General features: G+C 34.7%; 1 protein-coding gene across 13 annotated transcripts in view; it reads left to right on the top strand.

The window, feature by feature from the left end:
• The window catches only part of ORC4 (origin recognition complex subunit 4), an 81638-nt gene that overhangs the window by 44531 nt on the left and 9642 nt on the right, over positions 1 to 27465 (top strand). For all 13 annotated transcript variants that reach the window (XM_025930865.2, XM_025930860.2, XM_025930850.2 and 10 more), the window contains 5 exons: positions 14294 to 14369; positions 14834 to 14919; positions 18019 to 18067; positions 19762 to 19913; positions 22559 to 22732. In XM_025930865.2, coding sequence (XP_025786650.1) covers positions 14294 to 14369; positions 14834 to 14919; positions 18019 to 18067; positions 19762 to 19913; positions 22559 to 22732 — 537 coding nt within the window. The remainder of the gene's footprint in view (positions 1 to 14293; positions 14370 to 14833; positions 14920 to 18018; positions 18068 to 19761; positions 19914 to 22558; positions 22733 to 27465) is intronic.

Here is a 27465-nt window from a genome sequence, read left to right as displayed (position 1 = left end):
GTGATACTCTGAGAAAATGAGATGTAGGAAATCAGTACATTAGACCTATTATTCCATCATAAACGATGCATCTTGAAACAAAGTGGCATTACAACAGAGAAGTTGTATCTCAGTGGTGTGTATATTAAAGGGTCTAGCCTAAAAATATAACTTGGGTCGCAAGCAAGCAACTGAATTTATTCTGAACTTCATCTTGGAAGTTTGTCCCTAAAAGCATGGAGAAGGTTCAAAAAAAAAAGGAAGTAGAGTTAGTAAACACTTGTAAAGATGTTTAAATACAAATTGAAACTTTACTCATTTAATTAGTAAATTGGCTAAAATAGACCTATTTTTTACCAAAAAAAAATTTAAACATGTAAGAGAGTTCCCTGGTTATTTTTTTCAATATTTATTTATTTATTTTTATTTATTACTTTGTTTTATTTTAATTTACATCCAAGTTAGTTAGCATATACTGCGACAATGATTTCAGGAGTAGATTCCTTAATGCCCCTTACCCATTTAGCCCATCCCCCCTCCCACAACCCTACCAGTAACCCTCTGTTTGTTCTCTATATGTAAGAGTCTCTTCTGTTTTGTCCCCCTCCCTTTTTTTATATTATTTTTGCTTCCCTTCCCTTGTGTTCATCTGTTCTGTGTCTTAAAGTCCTCATATGAGTGAAGTCTACGATACTTGTCTTTCTCTAATTTCGCTTAGCATAATACCCTCCAGTTCCATCCATGTAGTTGTAAATGGCAAGATTTCATTCTTTTTGATTGTCGAGTAATACTCCATTGTATATATATGCCACATCTTCTTTATCCATTCATCCATCGATGGACATTTGGAGTCTTTCCATACTTTGGCTATTGTTGATAGTGCACTATAAACATTGGGGTGCATGTGTCCCTTCAAAACAGCATACCTGTATCCCTTGAATAATTACCTAGTAGTGCAATTGCTAGGTTGTAGGGTAGTTCTATTTTTAATTTTTGAGGAACCTCCATACTGTTTTCCAGAGTGACTGCACCAGTTTGCATTCCCACCAGCAGCACAAAAGAGATCCTCTTTCTCCGCATCCTCGCCAACATCTGTTGTTGCCTGAGCTGTTAATGTTAGCCATTCTGACAAGTGTAAGGTGGTATCTCATTGTGGTTTTGATTTGTATTTCCCTGATGATGAGTGAAGTTGAGCATTTTTTTGTGTGTCGGTTGGTCATCTAGATGTCTTCTTTGGAGAAGTGTCTATTCATGTCTTTTGCCCATTTCTTTACTGGATTATTTGTTTTTTGGGTGTTGAGTTGATAAGTTCTTTATAGATTTTGGATACTAACCCTTTATCTGTTATGTCACTTGCAAATATCTTCTCCCATTCCATCGGTTGGCTTTTATTTTTGCTGCTTGTTTCCTTCACTGTGCAGAAGCTTTTTATTTTGATGAGGTCCCAATAGTTCATTTTTGCTTTTTGTTTCCCTTGCCTCTGGAGACGTGTTGAGTGAGAAGTTGCTGTGGCCAAGGTCAAAGAGGTTTTTTGCCTGCTTTCTCCTCAAGGATTCTGATGGCTTCATGTCATATGGTTAGGTCTTTCATCCATTTTGAGTTTATTTTTGTGTATGGTGTAAGAAAGTGGTCCAGGTTCATTCTTCTGCATGTCACTGTCCAGTTTCCTCAGCACCACTTGCTGAAGAGACTGTCTTTATTCCATTGGATATTCTTTCCTGCTTTGTCAAAGATTAGTTGGCCATACGTTTGTGGGTCCATTTCGGGGTTCTCTATTCTGTTCTATTGATCTGAGTGTTTTTGTGCCAGAGAGTTCCCCTGTTATAACCATCCCTCCCCCCCCCCACATACACACATACAACTTCCCCTGTTATTAATATCTTTCCTTAGCATGGTACATTTGTAGAAATTCATGAACCAATATTAATATGTTGTCATTAACTAGCGTCTCATAGTTTTCATGAAGGTTCACTCTTTCTGATGTACAATTCTGAGGATTTTAACATATGCATAGTCATGTGTCCAACATTACAGTGTCATACAAAATAATTTTGCCACCCTAAAAATCCCCTGTACTTAACCTATTAGTCTTCCCACCCCCAATCCTTGGTAAGCACTAATTTTCTTATTATCACCATGGTTTTGCCTTTTTCAGAATGTCACAGTTGGAATCATAAAATTAAGAAGATTGGCTTCTTCCACTTACCAGTATGAATTTAAGGTTCCTTCATGTCATTTTATGGCTTGATAGGTCATTTCTTTTAATTGTTTAATAATATTCCTTTGTATGGATGTACCACTGTTTATCCATTCACCTATTAAAGGAACTTGATTAGTTCCAATTTTGAGTAGTTCTGAATAAAGCTTTTATAAACACTTGTATGCAGGTTTTTATGTGGACATAATCTTCAACTTAATTGGATAAATACTTGGGAGCAACATTGTTGGATCGTATGGTAAGACTGTTTAGCTTTGTAAGACTGTACTAAGCTGTCTTCCAAAGTGTCAGTACCATTTTGCTTTTTTCACCAGCAATTAATAAGAGTTTCTCTTGTTATGCATCCTCATTAGCATTTGGTATTATCGTTGTTTTTAATGTTAGCCATTCTAGTATGTATGTAGTAGTATCCCAATGCTATTTTTTTTTTTTTTTAATTTTTTTTCAACGTTTATTTATTTTTGGGACAGAGAGAGACAGAGCATGAACGGGGGAGGGGCAGAGAGAGAGGGAGACACAGAATCGGAAACAGGCTCCAGGCTCTGAGCCATCAGCCCAGAGCCTGATGCGGGGCTCGAACTCCCGGACCGCGAGATCGTGACCTGGCTGAAGTCGGACGCTTAACCGATTGCGCCACCCAGGCGCCCCCCCAATGCTATTTTTATTTGCAATCTTCTAATTATGTATGATATTAAGTATCTTTTCATATGCTTATTTTCATCTGTATATCTTTGGTAAGGTATTTTCTGACCATTTTTGAATTGGGTTTATTCATTTCTTATTGATATGTTTTGAGAAGTCTTTGTATATTTTGGATATACCAGCTATGTGTTTTGCAGATACTTTCTCCAAATCTGTGGTTTCTCTTTTAATTCTATTATGAGTTTCCTTGGCAAGCAGTTTTTCCATATCAACTTACCAGTTATTTCTTTCATGGGTTGTGATTTTGGTGGTATATCTAAAACTTCATCACCAAATCCAAGGCCTTCTAGGTTTTTCTCCTATGTGTCCTTCTGGAACTTTTATAGTCGTTGTGTTTTACAGTTGGGTTGGTGATTTATTTTGAGTTAATTTCTTTGAACAGTGTAAGGTCTGTGTTTAAATTCTTTTTCTTTCTTTTTTTTCTTTTCCTTGTATATGAATGTTTAAATTGTTTCAGCGGTTGTTGACAAGGCCGTCTTTTCTTCAGTGATTACCTTTGCTTCTTTTTCATAGGTCAGTTGATTGTATTTGTGTCAGTCTGTTTCTGCCTGTCTTGATTACTGTAGCTTTATAGTAAGGCTTAAAGTTAGGCATTGACAGTTTTCCAACTTTGTGTGCTGCTTCAGTATTATTTTGGCTATTCTGGGTACTTTGCCTTTTTATTAACTTTAGAATTTATGTATTTATTTCCAAGTACTGGAATTTTTGTATTCAGTTGTGGGATTTTGTGTTCAATCTATAGATCACAATGGAAAAATTGGTTTCTTAAGTATACTGAATCTTCACATTGATAAACATGGAATATCTTTTCATTTATTTAGGTCTTTCATCAGACTTTTGTGGTTTTTCTCATATAGATCTTACACATATGTCATTAGATTTATACTAAGTAAATAGTTTTGGTGCTAATGTGAGTAGTATGACATTTTTAATTCAGATTCCACCTGCTCATTGCTGATACATACAAAAGCAAATGACTTTGTGTTTTATCTTGTATCGTGCAATCTTGTTGTAATTGATCATTTGTTCCAAAAATTTGTCAATATTTGGGGATTTTCTACAATCATGTCATCTGCAAATGACAGAAAGTTTTTATTTCTTTCCTATTTCCTTTTGTACCTTTTATTTCATTCTCTTGTCTTCCTGCATTTGTCATTCACAGGCTATGTTTAAGCACTGATCATAAAATTAATATTATTCAAAGCCTCTTAATATGAATTTAGGTCTGTTTTCACTGAAGAATAAGTTTATATTGGGATATTTCTTCTCATTTATTTCTTCTTGTCCTTTCTTAGCATTAGCATATCCAATTCTTAAGCCTTTGTTCTTATTTCTCTATGTCATTTCTCCATGTTCTTTCTTTTTTTTCCCCCCTCAGCATTCTGCCATATCACCAGTGTGATTTTCTTCACCAGCAGTTCCACACTTTGCTTCTTCTAATGTGATACTGCATTTTAGCTTCTAACAGTCCTTCCTACTTGTCTGCCTCCTTGTCATGTACCTTCTTAGTCTGTTGTTTTGTGTTTATCTAAGTCTGGCTTAAACAGCTCACAATATTTATTTTCTAAAATACACATTTTCAGTACTAATTAGTCTTTTTCATCAGCTTATGTCCTTTATGTAACATAATTTTTATATAAACTCCCATGTTAGTTTTTTCTATTTATTCAAGGTTAAAGAAAACGACAGCCATTAAGACATAGTATTTATCACTTAATAAAACAGATTGTTCGTGGTATGCTGACAGTTTGTCCCATTGTTGTTGCTTCTCAAACCAGAGAGGCCTGTTCCGGTGCTTTAAAGTCATTTATCAAGTCTGACTTTGCTGGAATAGGGAAGAATCCCATACTTGGTATTCCATTTTGTTATGATTTGACTTATTCCTATTGCACCCCAATATTGAGAGGACAGAGAGCCAAGGAGGATTGTTTAACTTTTGTGATTTGTTGTGTGTGGAGTATCCTGAGACATAAAGTAGATGATTTTAGACAAGAACTCTTATTAGTATAACTTTTTAAATGTAAATTTTAATTTAATAAGAATACAGTATATTTTTAATACTCTCTTTGGCCAAACTACTTGAAGTACAAAAATTTTCAATCTGCAGTTAACTGATAAAGATAACAGAAAGTTAGTGTGATTTACTGTATCTCAAACATTTCATAGAAAAAATACATGTGGTTCCAAATGACAGATTGTATCCTGGAAAATACTTTTCTATACAGAAATTACTGTAGACAAAGAAACAAGCATGTGGTAACAGTAATAGTAGGTAAGCATAAAAATCCCTGATTGCTGGTAGGTCTAAGTGAACTATGCCAGTATGTTTGGAAAATTAATTGTTAGCTACAAAGATTGTGGAAATGGGGTAGCCATCTTTGTTATGGTGGTTGGTGTAATATAATATCAACTAAGTATTTTTAGTATATAATGTAGCTTAAAATATTTGGAAAGATGAAATTGTATACAGTAAAAAATTTACCAGTTACACAATTCGTTAAAAAATTACACAGTAGGGGGGCACCTGGGTGGCTCAGTCGGTTAGGCACCCGACTTCGGCTCAGGTCATGATCTCTCAGTCCGTGAGTTCGAGCCCCGCGTCGGGCTCTGTGCTGACAGCTCAGAGCCTGGAGCCTGCTTCAGATTCTGTGTCTCCCTCTCTCTTTGACCCTCCTCCATTCATGCTCTGTCTCTCTCTGTCTCAAAAATAAACGTTAAAAAAATTAAAAAATAAATTATACAATAGGTAACACACCAGTCAGTTTTAGCAATATGTGGATTTGAACTAAAATTATTTGAAGACACATGCTAATACATTTAAATTATCATTTCAGATCACACAAACACATCATGTAAAAATTGTGAGCTGATCTAGACAAATGATAATAAGTTGTTTAAAGTAAATTTAATGGAAAGAATGTTATAAACTTGTTTTAACTCTTTTAAGTTTTTATTTTAACCACCTGGTGCTCATCACAAATGCACTCCTTTATCCCAACAACTATTCTACCTATCCCTCTAACCACCTCCTCTCTGGTAACCATCAGTTGGTTCTCTAAACTTGAGTCTTTTTCATGGTATGCCTCTCTCTCTTTCTCTCTCTTTCCCTTTGCTTGTTTTGTTAACTCAATTCCACATGAGTGAAATCATATGGTATCTGTCTTTTTCTCTGACTTATTTCACTTAGCATTATACTCTCCCTCCATGCATGTCATTGCAAAGGGCAAGATTTGATTCTTTTTTAATGGCTGAATAATATTCCATTGTGTGTGTATACCATGTCTTCTTTATCCATTCATCTATCAATGGACACTTTACTTCCATAATTTGGCTGTTGTAAATAATGCTATATAAACATGGGGTGTGTGTATCTCTTTGAATTAGTGTTTTTGTATTCTTTAGGGAAATACCCAGTAGTATATTTGTTGGATTGTAGGTTAGTTCTCTTTTAACTTTTTGAGGAACCTCATATTATCTTTCACAGTAGCTGTACCAATTTGCATTCCCACCAACAGTGCATGAGGGTTCCTTTTGCTCCACATCCTTGCCAGCACCTGTTCTTTTGTTTTTTATTCTAACCATTCTGGCAGGTGTGAAATGATATCCTTGTGGTTTTGATTTGCATTTCCTTGATGCTGAGTGATGTTGAGCATCTTTCAATGGGTTTGTTGGCCATCTGTATGTTTTCCTTGGGAGAATATCTGTCTTCTGTCCATTTGTAAATTGCATTATTTGTTTTTGGGGTGTTGGGTTGTATCAGCTCTTTATATATTTTGGATACTGACGCTTTATCAGATATGTCATTTGCAGATATCTTCTCTCATTCAGTAGGTTGCCTTGTAGTTTTGTTGGTTTTCTTCACCATCCAGAAGCTTTACATTTTGATATAATCCCAATAGTTTATTTTTGCTTTTTTTTTTTCCTTGTCTCAGGGGGAGCTATTTAGAAAGAAGTTCCTAAAGGCCAGTGTCAGAGAAATTACTATCTGTGCTTTCTTGCAGAATTTTTACGGTTTCAGATCTCACATTTAGGTCTTTAGTAGATTTTGAGTCTATTTTTGCATATGATATAAGAGAGTGGTCCAGTTTCATTCTTCTGCATGTTTCTGTCCAGTTTTCCCAGCACCATTTTTTGTTTCTTAATTTTTTTTAATGTTTTTATTTATTTTTGACACAGAGAGAGACAGATCATGAGCAGGGGAGGGGCAGAGAGAGAGGGAGACACAGAATCTGAAGCAGGCTCCAGTCTCTGAGCTGTCAGCACAGAGCCCAACACAGGGCTCGAACTCACAGACTGTGAGATCATGACGTGAGCCGAAGTTGGATGCTCAACCAACTGAGCCACCCAGGTGCCCCCATTTTTTGAAGACATTATCTTTTTCCCTTTGGATATTCTTTCCCCCTTTGTCGAAGATTAATGGACCGTATAATTGTGGGTTTATTTCTGGGTTTTCTATTCCATTGGTCTGCATGTCTGTTTTTGTGCCAGTACCATACTGTCTTGATTACTGCAGCCTTGTAATGTAACTTGAAGTCTGGAATTGTGATGCCTCCAGTTTTGCTTTTAAGATTGCTTTGGCTATTTGGGGTCTTCTGTGGTTGCATAGACATTTTAGGATTATTTGTTCTAGCTCTGTGAAAAATGCTTAGTATTTTGACAGGAACTACATTAAATGCATATTGCTTTGGGTAGTTTAGACATTTTAACAATATTCTTACAATCCATGAGCATAGAATGTCTTCCTATCTCTTTGTGTCCTCTTCATTTTCTTTCATCGCTGCTTTATAGTTTTCAGGGAACAGATTTGTCACCTCTTTGGTTATGTTTATCCTAGATATCTTACTCTTTTTGGTGCAATTGTAAATGGTATTGTTTTCTTAATTTCTCTTTCTACTGCTTCATTATTGATGTATAGAAATGCAATGGAGATCTGTACATTGATTTTATATCTTGCCACTTTACTGACTTCATTTATTTTAGCAGCTTTTTGTTGGAGTCTTTTGGGTTTTCTATATAGAGTATCATGTCATCTGCAAATAAGTGAAAAGTTTTACTGCTTCCTTACTGTTTTGAATGCCTTTTATTTCTTTATATTTTCTGATTGCTGTGGCTAGGTCTTCCAGTAGTATGTTGAATACAAGTGTTGAATACAAAGACATCTTTGTGTTGTTCCTGACCTTAAGGGAAAGGCTCTCAGTTTCTCCTCTATTTTATGTTTAGGTATGTTTCCTCTAAACCTACTTCATTGAGGGTTTTTATCATGAATAGATGTTGTACTTTGCCAAATGCTTTCTCTGCATCTACTAAAATAATCATATGGTTCTTATTCTTTATCTTATTGATGTGCTGTATCATGTTGATTGATTTGCAAATAGTGAACCGCCCTTGCAACCCAGCATTAAATCCCGCTTGATTGTGGTAAATAATTTTTTTTAATGTATTGTTGGATTCTGTTTGCTGGTATTATGTTGAGAATTTTTGCATCTGTATTCATCAGAGATCTTGGCCTGTAGTTGTTTTTGTGATATCTTTATCTAGTTTCGGTGTCAGGATAATGCTGCCCTCATAGAATGAATTTGAAGTTTTCCTTCCTTTTTTATTTTTTGGAATGTTTGAGAAGCATAGGCATTAACTGTTCTTCAAATGATTGTAGAATTTGAGAAGCCAAGTGGCTCTGGACTTTTGTTTCCTGGGAGTTTTTTTGATTACTGATGTAATTTTCTCACTGGTTATTAGTCTGTTCAAATGTTCTGTTCTTCCTGTGTCAGTTTTGGTAGGTTACATGTTTCTAGGAATTTACCTATTTCTTCTAGGCTGTCCAATGTTGGCATGTAGTTTTTCATATTGTTCTATGAATGTTTGTGTTTCTGTGGTGTTATTTCTCTTCTCTCGTTTTTGATTTTATTTGTTTTTTTTCTTTTTTTTTTTCCCCTGGTAAGTGTGGCTAGAGGCTTACCAGTTTTATCATTTTTTTCCCCCCAAAGAACAAGCTCTTGGTTTCATTGATCTGTTCTATTGTGTTTTTGGTTTCTATATCATTTATTTCTGCTCTAATCTTTATTATTTCCTTCCTTTGCTGGTTTTAGGGTTTTTTGTTCTTTTTAGCTCCTTTAGGTGTAAAGTTATTTACTTGAGATTTGTCTTGCTTCTTGAGGTAGGCCTGTAGGCTCATATTGCTATAAACTTCCCTCTTAAAACTGTCCCACAGGTGTGAACCATTATATTTTCATATTTATTTGTTTCCATGTGCTTTTTTATTTCCTTCTTTGATTTCCTGATTGACCTATTCATTGTTCAGTAGCATGTTAGTTAACCTCCATGTATTTGTGGTTTTCCGAGATTTTTTTCCTTGTGGTTGACGTATAGTTTCATAATGTTTTCATAAAAGATACACGGTATGACTTTCATTTGTTGAGGCTTGTTTTGTGGCCTAATATCTGGAGATCTGTTTTGGAGAAAGTTCCATGTGCGCTTGAGAAGGATGTGTATTCTGCTATTTTTGGATGGAATGTTGTCAATATATCTGCTAAATCTTTCTGGTCCAATGTGTCATTCTAAGCCATTGTCCTTGTTGATTTTCCGTTTAGATGATCTGTACATTGATGTCAGTGGGGTGTTAAAGTCCCCCACTGTTGTATTATTGTTGATTCATTCCTTTATGTTTGTTATTAAAGGTTTTATGTATTGGAGTGCTCCCATATTGGATGTGTAAATATTTACAATTATTATAGTCTATTGGATTGTTCCCTTAATTATTACGTAGTGTCTTTCTTGGTCTCTTGTTAACAGTCTTTGATTTAAAGCCAATATAAGAATTGCTACTCTGGCCTTCTTTTGACATCCATTTACATGATAAATGTTTCTCCATCCCCTCACTTTCAATCTGCAGGTGTGTTTAGGTCTAAAATATGTCTCTTGTACACAGCATATAGATGGGTCTTGGGGTTTTTTGTCCATTCTGTTCCCCTCTGTCTGTTTATTGGAGTCTTTAGTCCATTTACATTCAAAGTTATTATTGATATGCATTTATTGCCGTTTTATTACTTGTTCTGTGGTTGTTTCCGAAGATTTTCTGATTTGTTCTTTTCTTCTCTTTCATGGTTTGCTGATTTTCTTTAATGATATGTTTGGATTTCTTCTCTTTATTCTTTGCATATTTATTAGTGGTTTTTGATTTGTGGTTACCATTAGGTTTGTATATAACATCTTCTGCATAGAGCAGCCTGTATACAAGTTGATGGTTGTTTAAGTTTGAACCCATTCTTTACTCTTCGTCTCCCCATGTTTTATGTATGTAGTGTCATATTTTATATCCTTTCATTTTGTGAATTCCTTTACTGATTTTTTTTTTTACAGGAATACTCATTTTTACTATTTTTGTGTTTCCTGCCTTCATGCTGTCATTTTGGTCTTCCTTTATTTACACTCAAAGAGACCACTTTAATATTTTCTGCAGGGCTGGTTTAGTGGTCATGAACTCCTTTAATTTTTGTTTGTCTGACAGACTCACTCTTTCCTTCTATTCTGATAGCCTTGCAGGAAAGAGTATTCTTGGCTGCAGATATTTCCCGTTCAGCAGTTTGCATATAACATGACACTCCTTTCTGGATTGGAAAGTTTCTGCTGAAAAATTCTCTGATAGCCTTATGGTATTTCCTTTGTATATAACTGTCTATTTTTTTTTTTTTTTTTTTTTTTTTTTTAAATTTTTTTTTTCAACGTTTATTCATTTTTGGGACAGAGAGAGACAGAGCGTGAACGGGGGAGGGGCAGAGAGAGAGGGAGGCACAGAATCGGAAACAGGCTCCAGGCTCTGAGCCATCAGCCCAGAGCGTGACGCGGGGCTCGAACTCACGGACCGCGAGATCGTGACCTGGCTGAAGTCATACGCTTAACCGACTGCGCCACCCAGGCGCCCCTATAACTGTCTATTTTTATCTTGTCACTTTTAATATTTTTTCCTTTACCACTGTATTTTCCCATTTTAATTACATATGTCTTGGTGTGGATCTACTTTTGTTGCTTTTGTTGGGGTTTCTTTGTGCCTCCTAGATCTGGATATCTGTTTCCTTCCCCAAATTAAGGAAGTTTTCAGCTATTATTTCTCCAAATAAATTCTTTACTCCCTTTTCTCTGTGCTCCTGGGACTCCTGTAATATGAATGTTATTACATTTGATGGAGACATTGAAATTCTCTACATCTGTTCTCATTTTCCATAATTCTTTTTTCTTTCTTTTGTTCAGCTTGATTATTTTACATTACTCTGTCTTCGGGGTCATTAATTAGTTCCTCTTCTTCCAGCCTGCAGTTTATTCCATCAAGGATGTTTCTCATTTCATTTATTGAGTCCTTTTTCTGTGCTGTGTTACTTCTTATCTCTGTGTTAATGGTCTCATTGATGTGCTCCACTCTTTTCTCAAGTCCAGTAAGTATACTTGTAATCATTGCTTTAAATTTTCTTTTATCTGTTTCACTTAGGTTTTTTGCCACGTCCTTGTCCTGTTATCTCATTTGGGAGAAATTCTTCTGTCTTCCCATTTTGTATAAGTCTCAGTGTCTGTTTCTATGTGTGAGGGAAGTCAGCTACTTCTCCTATTTTTGAGGGCAATGGCTTTATGAAGAAGAGGTCCTGTGGTGCCCTGCAGTATAGTGTCCCTTCTTCCCCAGGACCTGGCACTTCCAGCAATGCTAAGTGTACTCTGCTGTTGTGTGGTCCTGATAGTTTTATGCTTCAGGGCAGTCATCTACAGATGCCTATTGTGGGCAGTGTTTGGTCCCTGCCCTGAATGTAGTGCATTTTAACTAAATGTGTTCTGGTCTGCTTTGTGAAATAACCTGTCACCACCATCACCTAAACTGCAGCTTTGCAAAACTTACCAGATAGGAGCCATAGTATTGGCACGGGTTTGGGCCAGTCTTGTAGGAAAGGGGGCCTGCCATGCTGCCACCTAGGCAAGAGTGACTAGGAAGGTTGTTTTCCCCAGATTGTGAGGGGGTGGGTGGGGCTTGGTGTAAGCAAGTTAGGTAATGAGTGTGGGCCCAAGACTGTTTTTTGCCGGTAGCTCTGTATTCTGACAGGCAGGTGAGGTAATTGGTACCTGCCAGTTCCTTTTTACCTGGAGGTCTCTCTCTCTCTGAATGCCCTCACTCTGGAACATTCTCAAAGAGGAGTAGCTAACCTCCCTACAGTGTGCCCCAGGCACTATCCACATTGGTTTTTGCAAGCTGTGTCCATCCATAGGCTGTTTGCCCAGCCTTCTCTCCAAGAGCAGTCCCAGTGTCCCAGTCCCAGCTTTCCCTGAGCCAAGCATGCTGACCTTTAGAACTCCAGGCTTTAAGCCCCACTGGTTGCAAGAACTCAAGAAATTCAGGCCCTCTCACTTTCCAAGCCAATTGCTGTGGGGATTCATTTCCTGTATACTTCCCTATGTGTTAGCCTGTCTCTTGCCCTTCTCCAGATGGTAACTTCCTCTCTACCCCATTGGCTACGATACATTTTTCTCCCAAGTTGAGTCTCCATACTTCCTACCTCCTTTGATGTGGCCTCTTCTCTACCTTTATTTGTGGAGGGTTTTTTTGTTTTTTTTGTGGTTTTTTTTGCTAGTTTTCAGATTGATTTCTGGGGTATTTAGGATGATTTGATTGTTAGAGATAGGAAGTTTGTATTACCTGGGGACGAACTCTTACGATAGACTCATACTTAATCTAAAGGCCAAGAAGTGCCACCTCATTTTCTAATGGTTTTCTATAAAGAATGTCACTTCTTACTAGGCTTTATTTCATAGTATGTCACTTAATATTTTGAGATTATCCCTTTTTTAGAGGACTTAGTTTAACTATGATCTGACATAGAGTTCCATTTGGTTTTAAAACAATACAGATATACCAGAATGGCTAGTATGTTTGATACCATATTGTGAAACCTAATAATTTAAAATGATATTTACTTCTTCCTATTTCACAAAGATGTTGTAGTGACAAATAGAATATTGGAAATACAAATAGTATTTTGTTTTTCAAAATGGCTTACCAGTTGTTCCATTGGGTTTTTTTGTTTTTTGAATAATCCTTTTGTCCTCACTAAATTTTGATACCAACTTTAGTAATTTAATTTTGTATACACAGCCTATTTTGGGCGACCATTTATTTTGTAATAGTCCTTTCTATTTTAATATTAGAAGGAGTAGTCCTTCATCATTGCTCTTCCTTTTAAAAGCTTTTTTGCTTTTCTTAGTTGTGTTCATTTTTAAATTAAAAAAATGAATGCAATATTAATTTGAAGAGATGTATATTATATTGCAGTGTAATTGTGATATCACAAGTCAAAAAAATAGAGAATAGAAAGTATGTGGCATAGGAACCTGTAGTTACACAAATCCAAAACTTTATAATTAAAACAGTTTAAGATGGTATAACACTTTGTGAGTGTATTTTTAGTAGTAATTATATTAGTAGTAGTAATTTTCTTATTACAAGCTCTACGTTTCTTTAATAGGGTCTTGTTCTGTATATGGTAGTGTCCTCTCACCCATAGGGCATACATTTCAAGACTCCAGTGAATGACTGAAACCACGGAGATAGTAACACACCCTATATGTACTGTTATTTTTTATGCATATATACCTTTGGGAACGTGTAATGTATAAATAAGGCACAGTAAGAGATTAAAAATAAATAGTAATAAAATAGAATAGTTATAACAAATACAGTGAGTTATTTCAGTGAGGTGTCTCTCTCAAAGTGTCGTTTTGTCCTATATTTACCCTTGTGATGATGTAAGATGATAAAATGCCTACATGATGAGATTAGGTTAGGTGAATGATGTAGGCATTTTTATGTGACATTAGGCTACTATTGACCTTTTGACCATAACATCAAAAGGAGGATTCATCTGCTTCCACACTAATGGAAATTAGAACTGTGGATGAGGGATGGGTACTATACCTAGCAACTAACAGAGGGGCCATCTCTTTTTTCAGGTTATCCTCTTGGTAGTTTTTACTTTTCGAGTTTTTATTTCATGGTAACATACAGAGTACTTAACAGTATTTCATAGAAATCGATATATTGATTGGGGTTGATTTTTGTAGTCATTTGATACATGTGACTTATGTGACTTAACAGACAAAAATGTCTTTGTAAACTTGACGGTTGCTTATAAACATTAGTTTGGGGAGATGATTGAGAGAGTGTGACATCAGTCTTGTCTCTGGCATCTTGAGTCGGACATTAGATATTCTACTTAAACCTTTTATCTGAATAATGTGCAAATTTATTTATTAGTTTCAAATGATATTTTTATTATGTTCTGTTTCTATTATTCATAGTTTAAAAAAATACAAGCTTATGATTTTTATCTAAATATTCCATAAACTTTTTTTAATACCATTTAGTTAATAAACCATGCTTTGAAAGAACTAATGGAAATAGAAGAAGTGAGTGAGAATGTATTACAAGTTCACCTAAATGGTAAGTATGTCATAATTTTGCCATTGGAAATGATATAAGCCATGTGAGCTTTTTATAATACAAAACCTAATTTACCTAAAATGTTTAAAGGTGGATGACAATTATATTTTAAAAACATGATCCATGTTTAACAACTTCCACTTTAAAGTACCATATGCATTATTTTTAGAAACTAAAATAATAATAATAATAGTAATATACAAAGGAAGCACATAAGGACTCTTGTTTTTTGTCTTTCTTTTCTTAAAATAAAAGAATCCCAAGGTAGATAGTTCTTTGAGTCTACCACGTCTTTATTGCTGTGCTTCAAAAAGGAAGTAATGTAAACAAACAGGCTTTTGACTTTTTTCTTTCTAGTTAAATTTAAAAAGCGTTAGAAAACTTACTTGACTGGAAAATAACCTGTGCTCTATCAAATAAATATTTCATTTTAATTAAATATTTTTAAATGGACTTTATTTCAGGACTGCTGCAGATCAATGATAAAATTGCCCTAAAGGAAATCACAAGACAGTTAAATCTGGAAAATGTAGTTGGAGATAAAGTTTTTGTAAGTATTGTTTCTATTCCTTTATTAAATAGGCTTTAATGTTTGCATGGCATAGATATTTTTATATTTTTGAAAGACTAGGGCAGGTTCAGAGATTCTAAATTGAAATCTGAAATATTCTTGTCGTAAAAAAGTATAAGGTTCTAGGATGCATTTATTATCATATCTTTAGATTTTTTAAAGTAGATCACACTATAAAATAGTCAAGAAATCCGTGTTTCTGTAGATATTATCTGAGTTTGTTTCTTTACGTGTTAAGAGAAATATCTTGATTCTCTGTTCTTGGAGGTAGATTAATATATTTTTTAAAGTACTACACTCTAGGGGCGCCTGGGTGGCGCAGTCGGTTAAGCGTCCGACTTCAGCCAGGTCACGATCTCGCGGTCCGTGAGTTCGAGCCCCGCGTCAGGCTCTGGGCTGATGGCTCAGAGCCTGGAGCCTGTTTCTGTTTCTGTGCCTCCCTCTCTCTCTGCCCCTCCCCCGTTCATGCTCTGTCTCTCTCTGTCCCAAAAATAAATAAACGTTGAAAAAAAATTAAAAAAAAAAAAAAAGAAAAAAAAATAAAGTACTACACTCTAGCAGTCTGTTTTTAGTCTTTTGAGACTTGGGTAGCTAGGTGTAATGGAAAATGTGCTGAATTTGAAGCTATTAAATGTGGATTTGAGCCTTGTCTTGAAACTGTTGACTACATGGCCATCATGGCTAGTATCTCTGAAGTTTTCTCATCTGTGTTAAATGTGCATTATCTTCTCATACTTCACAGATTTATTCTAAAGACAAAAGGGAGCATTGAACATAATTTATATTTGAAAAATGCTGGTTTTGTGATGTACTATACAAATTTCAGTTATCTCTTACAAATGTCAGTTATCTCTTACTATTAAAATGTTTTCAGAAACTTATTTATACCTCATTATTGTAGCAGCTCGGAATCTCAGGATTGGTGAACATCAGTTACTTAAATGAAACTGATCAGCAATGTTCTGGAACTTTTATTAAAATGTTTACCCTATCACTTTATTTATAGGGTTCTAGAGAAACATTAATTTATAGCTACCTTAACTTTCATAATGAAATGACTACCTCTCCTACTGCTTACTCAATTAAAGTGGGTTGTATACATCCCAGTTCATTTTCTGCTCACTGGTGATCATACAGTACTATCACTCTAAAATGTATACTCTTTTCTGCAATGGCATAGCCATAGTTGTAAGCCTCTTTAGTAATTACTTATAAAAAGTTGAGCCAATCATGTGTTATCCTTCTACACTGTCTACAGGTTCATAATGCCCCTTCTATAAGTCTAATGTTCTGTCTCCTATTCAGACTGTACTGTTGAATACAGTGGCCTACCTGATCGAGGAGATTTACTATTAGATAGGCTCAGTGTGGCCTTCGGTTTGCAATCGATGTAGACTGGTGTTTCTAACTTTCCTAAATGGACCTATTTATATTGGATTCATAGGAATTGATTAAAAAGTCACCGTTGTTTAACATCCTGGGTCATTACTTTTGTTAATAGCATCACATAAAGACATTATTTAACTTCTACATTATATACATCAGTCACCTGAGGCAAACAATATATTTAGCTTACCTAAGGTCATAAAATGACAAAGGCTGGACATTAAGAACCGAAGTCACTTAACTGAACCCAGAGTCTTTCTGTTTTGATATACTTAGAGCAAATTTCTATATTCCTGTAAATGTATATGGATATCTATATACAATACATGTATATGTACTCATATAAGGATATTCTTATATGTGCATATGTATTTATATAATGATAAACTTAATGTCAGGTTATAACTGTCTTTAAAAAGAAGGAGGGTGGCATCTGGGTGGCTCCTTTGGTCGGGCGTCCAACTCTTGATTTTGGCTCAGGTCATGATCTCCCAATTTGTGGGATTAAGCCCCAAATCAGGCTCAGCACTGACAGCACAGAGTCTGCTTGGGATTCACACACACTCTCTCTCTTAAAAATAAATAAATAAACTTTAGAAAAAAGACTAACAGGCTCAGCACTGACAGCACAGAGTCTGCTTGGGATTCACACACACTCTCTTCTCTCTTAAAAATAAATAAATGAACTTTAGAAAAAAGACTAACAACCTTTGAATAACTTTGGCTAGTAGTTATTTGGCTAGTACTTTGGCTAGTAGTTGAATAACTTTGGATAGTACTGACTTACCCACAGCCTGTGAGCCTTTATTTATATTATGGTAAATACTTCTTGCCCTTCCTGTCTTGGAAATAATGTTGATTTGTCAACATGCAATTATAGTAAAATATGTGCAAGTTCTTAAAAACCTATTATGCTATTTTGTATCAGTTCTCTCAAAATTGGAAAACAAGTGGATTTCTTTTCTCTGATATGTCTTTGCAAATTTAAAGTTGGTTATTTAAATCAAAAAATCTGAATAACGTAAAAATTAATGACTTAAATGAAAAAAATATTTTAAAGGGCCTTTATCCACAAGCTGGAACATCAGGGTAACGCATGTGCTACTCTCTTAATTTCCACATAGAATATATTTAAGTTTTATCCAAAAATGTTTTGGCTGTGTTCCAAGTAAACAGCCAAATTTGATATGATATATACACATTCTATGATATGCTCTTGAATAGGTAAAAACAATTATAGTATGGAATATTTGAGGCAAATTTCTTCTCCCATTTCCTTTTGGATCTGATTTAAATTCATGGGCATTTTTTAATGTTCAAATTAATCTGAGACTGGCAAGAGCTTAATGTATTTGAAGCACAATGGAGTTTTAGTTCTCTGACTGTATTTAGAATATAGCAAGTCTTAAAAACAACCTTTAAAGTTAACATTTTTACAGATTTTATCTGGAAAATGTAAAATTGTAAACATGACAGAGTTATGCCGTTTTCAACACTATGCCATCCCTGCTTCAACATTTTAAGTTTTTAGTGATGCACATAGAAATACCCAGCTCAGAATCTTACTGCTGACTAATTTGAATCTAGAAAAAAATAGATACATAATGCCTATATAATGTCCAAATATCATAGTCCTCTTTTATTCTTTATTTCATTAAACTTTTAGTCATGGTGTCTATTTTTGTTGTTCAGGGAAGCTTTGCTGAAAACCTTTCATTTCTTCTGGAAGCTTTGAAAAAAGGTAAATATTAGCATATTTAACACCATCTGAAGATATCACCTACAGTATATCACTGATACAGATGGATGTAATTTTGTATAAGATTAAAATAATTTTCCATATTGTATAACCTGTATCTTTTCACTTACTTAACGGTGTGTTGTGAACATCTTTCTGTGTCAGTAATTAGTGAGCTACACCATCATTTTTATGGTTCTCATTTATTCTGTTTTATAAATTAATTATGCTCCAAATATATTAAATTAGGTTCTTAATCACCAGTTCTGGACATTCTAACTTTGTACAATTAGGAAGAAATGCTTAAATTGTCATTTGGATTTTTCCTGGGGTAAATTTTAGTGAGTAGAATTCTTGATCAAACTGTACCACATTTAAAAGTATAAATATAACCAAACTACCTTGGAAATTCTATTTTCTAAACATATTTGAGAGTACCTTTTCCTTCACAACTTTTATTCAAAGTTATTATTTTTCATGTTTGCCTAAGAGAAAAAAATACATCTCTTAGTTTAATATGCATAATGTTGGTGTTAATGATGCTCACCACTTCATACTTTTATTGGGCACTGATATTTTTTGGTTTGTGTATTTCCTGTTGGTTCTTATGCCTTATTTTGGTGATGTTTATCTCATACTCATTCATGAAAATTCTTGCACTTATTTTTCTCTTAAATTTGGTTTGGACTTTTCTGCTGAAGTTTTAAATTTTTTACATAGTCGAAATTTTTGTCTTTAGATTTTGAAGACATCTAGTTAATGTTTTCATCTAACATATACTTATAATCTGGTGAGAACTTATTTTGATAAGGTGTAAAGTTGAGATGTGACCTTGTATATAAACCACTTTTCCCCATTGATTTGTAATGACATATTTTATCAAATACTAAATTTCTATATTATATAGGTTTGTTTATAGACTTTTTAAGTAGTCCTCAGGCTTTTCATGCCATTTAGGTTTCTGTATATGTTTTATTATCTGTTAAATGTCCTCTTACCAGATTTTCTTTTCACTTGTGTATGTAAATATAAAGCCGTAAACTTTAAGGTAATAGCAATTCGTCTGTTAAAGTAGTTTCCCTCATTGTAATGAGAAAAATGAATTCACAGAGTCATGTTGAACTTTCCCTATTGTTGAAATATTAAAATTGTCAGGGCAGGGCTCAAAAAGGAGTTAAAAGTAGCTTTGGTTGAATTCATAATTTAACAATTTATTTGTAAAAATTTTAAGCACCTGGGAAAATGCACTTTGTATTTCTGCTAACTAAACAAGTCTCTTTTGAAGCAAAAGTTTTGTTCATAAGCTAGTTGCTCCCTTTATTATTAATACCAAAGTGTTTTGGAGTATGTAGGTGTTAAGAGATCCTTGTCAATTTTTTGATGGTAAAAGATTATGTTTCCATAATTTAAAAAATAATGGCATAATCACTTAAATAATTCTTGAGTTTTTTTATTAGTAAACTAGAATCTGGTAATTAAACTGTGAACTACTTGAGGGCAGTAAGGGCTATCTTGTCATGTGAACAATTTTTTGTTGAATAAATGTACATGCACTGTTAAGTATCCTACCCAAAGTAGGTTTTTCAGTATGTATTTGTTGAATTGAGTTTTAACAACTAAAATGTAGTGAATAATTTGGAAACTTAAGAAAGGTTGATATAATTGCTTATTAATATAAAACTCTTATTTTATCTTAGGTGACAGGTCTAGTAGTTGCCCAGTGATCTTCATATTAGATGAATTTGATCTTTTTGCTCATCATAAAAACCAGACACTCCTCTATAATCTTTTTGACATTTCTCAGTCTGCACAGACTCCACTAGCAGTTATTGGTCTTACATGTAGATTGGTAAGTTATTCTTTCTATTAAAAAATTGATTATAATATTTAGATAATTAAAGCTTAATTACTGATGTAGTCACTTATGTAGGTGATTATATTAAGCATTTCTTTCAAATGTGTTTTATCAGTGCCTTGTGCATTTATCCTACTTTTCAGCTCAGATTGAAGGAAACAATTATTCACACATACTCATAAACTAATACCTCCCTTTCTCCAGTGGAATCACTGAATGAAAATGCGAAGTCAGATTATGCTAGTATAATTTCTACATTAGCAAGTAAAAAGACAATGAAATAATCTTACCATCATGTTATAAAAATTGCTAATTACTTTTATATTTAAGATTCATTCTATATTTTGATAATGCTTGGAATTGAGTAAAAATGATACTATCCCCTCTTTGTAAGTACACATCTTGAGAAATGGAAGGGATTACTTCTGTCAAGATGTCACAGTAGATAGTGGCTTCTTTGCTTTTTGGGGGGATTTTAGAATGATTGTAACCATAGTCTCATTGTTGCTATCACATTACTTTGTGAAGACTCTACATGTTGAACCCTATGTACCTTCAGATGGCTACACAGGCCTTTTTTAATCTTCTTTTACATTATAAACTTTATTACTGAATTCAGATAAAACTGGTACTTAAGGGTCATCTCTCTTCTCATGCTCTGGCTGCCATGAGTCTGTTGTTTTCATCCTTCTTTTCCCTCCTGCATTCTTGGTAGCCTTGTATCAGGCTCATTTACTTCTTTTTCTTTCCTGCAGCTGTTTTTTTTTTTTTTTTTTAGAACAGTGAAATGCTTTAAGTCATCTTTCAACAGTCCTCCTGCCAGTGCTGTTTTTCTGTGTAGTGTCTTTCTCTGTTTTCTTTTCCTGGTGCTCTAGAGCTTATGATATATGCCTTCATAATAAGCCTCCCTCATAGAACATCTGCCAGGTCTTTATTTCTCCTTGCCAAAAGCAGCAGTTATACCACAGGAGTTAAGGAAGCATCTTCTTGCTAAAAAAAAAAAAAAAAAAAAAAACCAAAAAACTCTTTGGGTAGAAGAAGCAGTGGCAAATGTTATTGCCCCAATGAAGGACCAAATAAAGAATCAGCTGCTCCCTAGTAGTGTTATCTTAGGCCTTTAAAAATTCTACATGTATAATTCTCCAACTATGCAGTTCAATTCTAAGTATATCCGTATGTCCATGTCTATAGGAAAAAAGTCAAAAGATGGGTGGATTAGTGAGTTTGCCAGCAAACAACCTCTTCCCTGTGGAAGTATTTCTTTTTTGGTACTATCCCCTCTATTCCCACATTGCCAGCTTCTGTCATTACTCTCCACCACTAAAATATCTTTTACTTCTACCTCTTTCTTTCCATTCCCAAGTTCAAGCTTTTAATTATTGGTTGTATAGAGTGTTGTTTCCACTACCTTTCAGGCACCTACCTATATGGATGATCTAGAACTACTCCTTAATAGAAAATAAATTTATAATACTGCTGTTTCTGAACATAACTTTTGTCTCTTTTAATTATGCTGGCACTTAACCTATTAAGAACATTCCAGGTTTTTTATTCACCTTCTGCCTTCTAAACCCAAGTTATTAAGTCTTTCCTGTCTTCCTTTCCAGACTAACCATGATCCCATGTTGATCACTTGAATTCTTTCAAGCTCTATATGATTGGTTTCTCAACCTAGTAATTAGGAAAATCATCTGGGTAGATTTAAAAATCCATATTTTAGGGCCTCACCAGAGCATTTTTAAGTTTTTTTTACTATAGAAACTTGACAGTAAACTTGATTTTAACTTTTTAAGGACAAATAGCACAAATGCAAGTAGTTTCTAAAATATCACTATAAAAAGACAAAAGACAGAATAACTTATCAGTGTCATGCCGTGTTCCTTCAAGTTTCCTCTCCTATAGTTTGTTCTTGTAGTTCAGCTTGCTTCAGCTTGAATTTATAGGTAGTTTTGTGAAGTCAACTTTTCTCCATTACATGTACTATTTCTTGAGTCTTTGTTACATAAAACAATGAAGATATTTAAATTTGCAGGAATGTAATAATCTTACTACATTTTACCATTTCTTTAATCTGAATTCTTTATAGAATATGCAATTCCTTATTGAAATTCTTGGTGATGGGGCACCTGGGTGGCTCATTCAGCTAAGTGTCCAGCTCTTGATTTCGGCTCAGGTCATACACTCTCTAATGGTTCATGAGATCGAGTCCCGTGTTGGGCTCTGTGCTGTGCCTTTCCCCCAGTCACACTCACTCTCAAAATAAGTAAATAAACACTTAAATTATTGGTGTTACTGTGGTGTAGAACTATTCAGTAATAGTTACAATTCTTTTGCAATTATTGTTGGTCTTAGAATGTTAAAGATTAACTGATAGTAGCATAGTAGGTAAAAGGCATGATAACACCAGGCCTAGCAATGCTTAGAAGGGAATTAATAAAATTAGCTTGTGTAATAATTAAAGAAATCAAGGGAATGATTTGAGGTTTTGGAGGCTTACACAAGTTTTAAAGTTCAATTATGTATTATAGGATAAACATTGTTAATTACAGGTGATTGTTCGAATATGTATACTTCTAATATTGGTATGTTGTTTTTTAAAAAACATGCATCTTATATGGATTGTTGTTGTTGTTTTTAAGGATATTTTGGAACTCTTAGAAAAAAGAGTGAAGTCACGATTTTCTCACCGGCAGATACATTTAATGAATTCATTTGGTTTTCCACAATATCTTAAAATATTTAAAGAACAATTATCTCTACCTGCAGAATTTCCAGACAAGCTCTTCACTGAGAAGTGGAATGAGAGCATTCAGGTAACTTGGAACAGAGGCAATAATGTTAAAGTAATTTTTGTGCTTTGGTATACCATTGAAAGCAATAAAAACCTACAAATTAAAAAAAAATTGTAAATTAGCACAAAGCTTCTAATGTTACTGTAGCATAGAACTGCATTAATACAAATCATACACTTAAGTGTGCGTGCATGTGTGTGTGTGTTTTAAAGGAGATTGAAATGTCATATCTTAAATTTTTTCTCAAAAGAACTTTAGTGAGATTTTTGTTTTATTTATATCTACTTATATTTTAGATTATTTTGTTAATATTTAGGTTACTAAAAAAAAATTATTTTCTTTATTTACAAGTTTAGCAATAGTTTAGCTTAATGGTTCATCACTAACTATCCAGTGTGGATTGTTTTCTTTTCTAGTTCTCAGACAGTTTTAACTTTTATGTCATTTGGGTCTCTTAAGTCAAGTAAGGTTTGGCATGGTTGTATTGTCTGTGTTGGTGAATATCATCATGCAGTCCCTAGAACCCTGAGAGTCTTAGCTACCAAGGCACGCTCACATGTTGATTTAAAAGTTAACTAATAAACCTTGTGGACTCTATAAATTTACCTAACCTTAAGTTGAATAGCCTAACTTATATAGACCATTGTCATATCAACTCAGCATACTAGCATCAGTTTATCTTACACTGACAAGAGTTTTCAGGGGTACCTGGATGGCACAGTTGGTTAAGCATCTGACTCTTGATTTCAGCTCGGGTCATGATCTCATGGTTCGTGAGATACTTTGGATTTTACTTTTGCTTTAGATTCTCTCTCTCTCTCTCTCTCTCTCTCTCTCTCTCTCTCCCCTTCCCCCACTCACACTCTTTCTTTCTCTGTCTAAAAATAAACAAACATTAAGTAGTTTTCAGTTGGCAGGATGAAGGGAGAGAGTATGCCAGGAGTGTGTTTAATAACAAAATTGAAAAACTATTGCTGAATAAATCCCACATGGTAGAATCTTTCAAAACTATGGGTCTTGTGAAGGTGGAAGATAATGGAGAGTCCTTGGTTTTCAAAGAATTTGGAGGGGAGCCTGGTAGGCTCAGTTGGCTAAGCGTCCGACTCTTGGTTTTGGTTCAGGTCATGATCTCACAGTTTGTGAGTTCCAAAACATCATCAGGCTCCATGCTGACAGTGCAGAGCCTGCTTGGGAGTCTCTCTCTGCCCCTCCCCTACTCCTCTGTCCCTCCCTCTCTCTCTCTCTCAAAAGTATATAAACTTAAATAAATAAATAAATAAATAAATAAATAAATAAATAAAAGAATTTGGAAAAACTGATCTATAATATTAAATACTGATGCAAATAATTAGATCTTTAGACAATTAAATTTGCACAGTGTGTATTCACCGGCTCTAAAAAATATTGTTTATGTCAAAGCAGTAATTTTTTTTTTTTTTGCAGTTTCAAGTTTTTATTTAAATTCTAGTTCATTAACATACAGTGTAATATTAGTTTCAGGTGTAGAATCCACTGATTCGTCACTTGCATACAACACCCAGTGCTCATCACTAGTGTCCACCTTAATACCCATCACCCATTTAACCTTCCCACTCCCCTCCCCTCCAGCAACCCACAATTTGTTCTCTATAGTTAAGAGTCTGTTTTATGGTTTGCCTCTCTGGAATGAAACTGGACCACTTTCTTATACCCTTCACAAAAATAAATTCAAAATGGATCAAAGACCAAATTTGAGAAAAGAAACCATCAAAATCCTAGAGGTGACCACAGGCAGTAAACTCTTTGACATCAGCCGTAGCAACTTCTTACTAGATATGTCTCCTGAGGCAAGGGAAACAAAAGCAAAAAATGAACTACTGAGATTTTATCAAGATAAAAAGCTTTGGCATGGTGGAAGAAACATTGGACAAAACTAAAAGGCAACCTATGGAAAGGAAGAAGATTTTTGCAAATGACATCTGATACAGGGTTAGTGTCCAAAATACATAAAATACTTACAACATTCATAAAACAAAGACATCTTCTTTTCCAAAGAAGACATACAGATGGCTAACCGACACATGAAAAGATGCTCAGCGTCACTCATCATCAAGAAAATACAAATCAAAACTACAGTGAGCTATCACCTCATACCTGTCAGAATGGCTAAAATTAACACAAGAAACAACAGATATTGGTGAGGATTCAGAGAAAGGGGAACCCACTGCTGGTAGGAACACAAACTGGTGGAGCCACTCTGGGAAACAGTTTGGAGGTTCCTCAAAAAGTTAAAACTACCTTATGATCCAGCAATTGCACTACTAGGTATTTACCCAAAGGATACAAAAATACTGATTCAGAGGACACCAGCATGGCTTAGTCAGTCATCTGACTCTTGATCTTAGCTTAGTGTTGATGTCGGGGTCATGAGTTCAAGCCCTGCATTGGGCTCCACGCTGGGCATGGAGCCGACCTTAAAAACAAAAACAAAAGCAAAAACAAAACCTGATTCAAGAAGCAATAGTGATTTTAATCTTGAATATCAATACCAAATTAAATGTGAGAACTTTGCATTTATTTTGCTCTTAAACAATTTTTTAATTTTTCCCAGCTTTGTTGAGCTATAATTGATAAAATAAAAATTATATATATTTTAGGTTTACAGCTTGGTGTTTTGATATACAAATACATATAGAAATGCCACAATCAAGCTATACAATGCATCTATCACTCCATTAGTTACTATTTTCTTTCTATTCTTTTTCCTTTTTCCTTTTTCCATTTTTATTTTGTGGGAGGAGGTGAAAACACTTATCTGTCTTCGAAACAAATTTCAGGTGTACAATATTGTTTACCATAGTCACATTTTTATGTGATATTTTTATTTATTCATCTTGCATAACTAAAACTTGATTCTTGTTTTGATTATAAAATATAGTCTACTCATATAAGTACTGTTAATTTTGTCATTTTTTATTTTTTTAAAGTTCCTCAAATGGGAACACGCTACTGGCTCATTTGGAAGAGCATGTGACTCTTGATATTGGGGTCATGAGTCTACTCCCCACATTGGGTGTAGAAATTACTAAAAGTTCACTGAGTAAAATTTAATCAGTTCATAGGAATAAATATACGGTGAAAGGTGCATGGCTCAGGGCTCAGTTGATTGTCTGACTCTTGATTTTGGCCCAAGATACCAGGGTCGTGGGATTCAAGCCCCATGTTGAGGTCCACACAGAACTTGGAGCTTGCTTAAGATTCTCTCCTTCTCTCTCTCTTAAAAAAAAAAAAAAAAAAAAAAAAAAAAAAATACAAGTTTCCCTTATATCCATGCCTATCTCCCTCCCTTTAGTACGGAGTAATTATTTGGCTTATAGCATTTCAAACATATACATACTGAAGTTGTTACTACATAAAGAGTTCAAACTTTGCATGTTATTTTTGCTTTCCCTTTCCCATTTTGTTCTGATGGATACTTCATATTATTCTTAGTATAACTGTACAGAATTGTATGCAAAAATGGTTGACTTTATTCTTAAAATTCACATATTGTGCTATGATATAATTAGGTGTGGGTTTTCCCTTGTACCCTTCTCCCCAAGTTAATCTCACCTGGGACTCAGATACTTGTCAGCTCAGGAAAGTTTTTTTGATACTGTATCTTACTATAAGATTCTGTTCTTTAGGAACCCTTTATATTTGGTACTTCCACATTGTCCCTTTCCTTAAATAGGTCTGTAGCGGATCAGAGCTCTGGATCTTTGGCCTCTGAATCCACTTTCAGTGCCTCACAGACTTTCACCTTGTACAGTTACAAGACATTCAAATGCAGTCTTTCATAGTATTTAAATGTCTTTGCCAGGTCTTCTGTTATTTCTGTCTCTACTTCCTGTCTTTTCCCAAGATGAATTACATAGCCCAGGTTGTACTGTGCTGTCATTTATCTTTCTGTCCTTCCCAGCTATATTGCATTCTCTGCATCTGAGTGGGTATATAAAGGAAGTAGATGATAAGGGCTACTGATGAAGCATAATTCTGGATGATTTAGAAAATGGTAGCCGTGTGGTAGGAGATGGCTAACGCTTGTGTTTTTGGTCATTTTTTGCTGATTCTATATCACTGAATTTAGGGGCAGATGGTAGAAATGAATGTGAGAAGATAGAAGACTGTCTGGTCTTTTGTTTGTTTCCTTTTTACAATTTTGCAGTTCTTTAATAAGGTAGAACTAGTACAACTGGAGTTAGTTCTAGAGTTTTCTTCCTTTTATCCTAATCCTCATTTGCCACTTACTTTTGGTGTGCTAATAGAGGAGCTTCATTTGAAAAATAAGTCAGCACCATGGCCAGAGGCCCTGTCCTGTAAGAGGGGAGGGCTGCATTGAGGGAGCTATCCTGTCTCTCAGTACTGACTATCCAGCAAGTTTTTCTGATTCCCATCTTAAAACCAAAGCAATGGTATAGATAACAGGTTGCCTGTGGAATTTCATCCAAGAAACATATTCAGGATAAGGTTGAACCTGGATATTCTGCCTAACTTGAATGTTTGTTGTAGTCCTACCCCAAATGAATCAAATAAGTAAAATGAACACCATCTCAGCATGGCAGTATAAGCGAAATTCCTGTAAAAGAGCATTTAAAAGGACCATAACTAATTCTCCTCAAAGGAAATTCCCCCAGAGTACTATAGCTAAGTTCAAGGACCTTAGCCACTGTCGTAACCTTTCCTGTTTAGTTAACAGAAGGTGAGAAGATTTAGCAGGAACTGACCAGGAGAAA

The sequence above is a fragment of the Puma concolor genome, chromosome C1, assembly GCF_028749965.1.
Source record: "Puma concolor isolate L17-30 chromosome C1, mPumCon1.1.hap2, whole genome shotgun sequence".
NCBI classification, from domain to species: Eukaryota; Metazoa; Chordata; class Mammalia; order Carnivora; family Felidae; genus Puma; species Puma concolor.
This window is presented reverse-complemented; position numbering and strand designations above follow the sequence as displayed.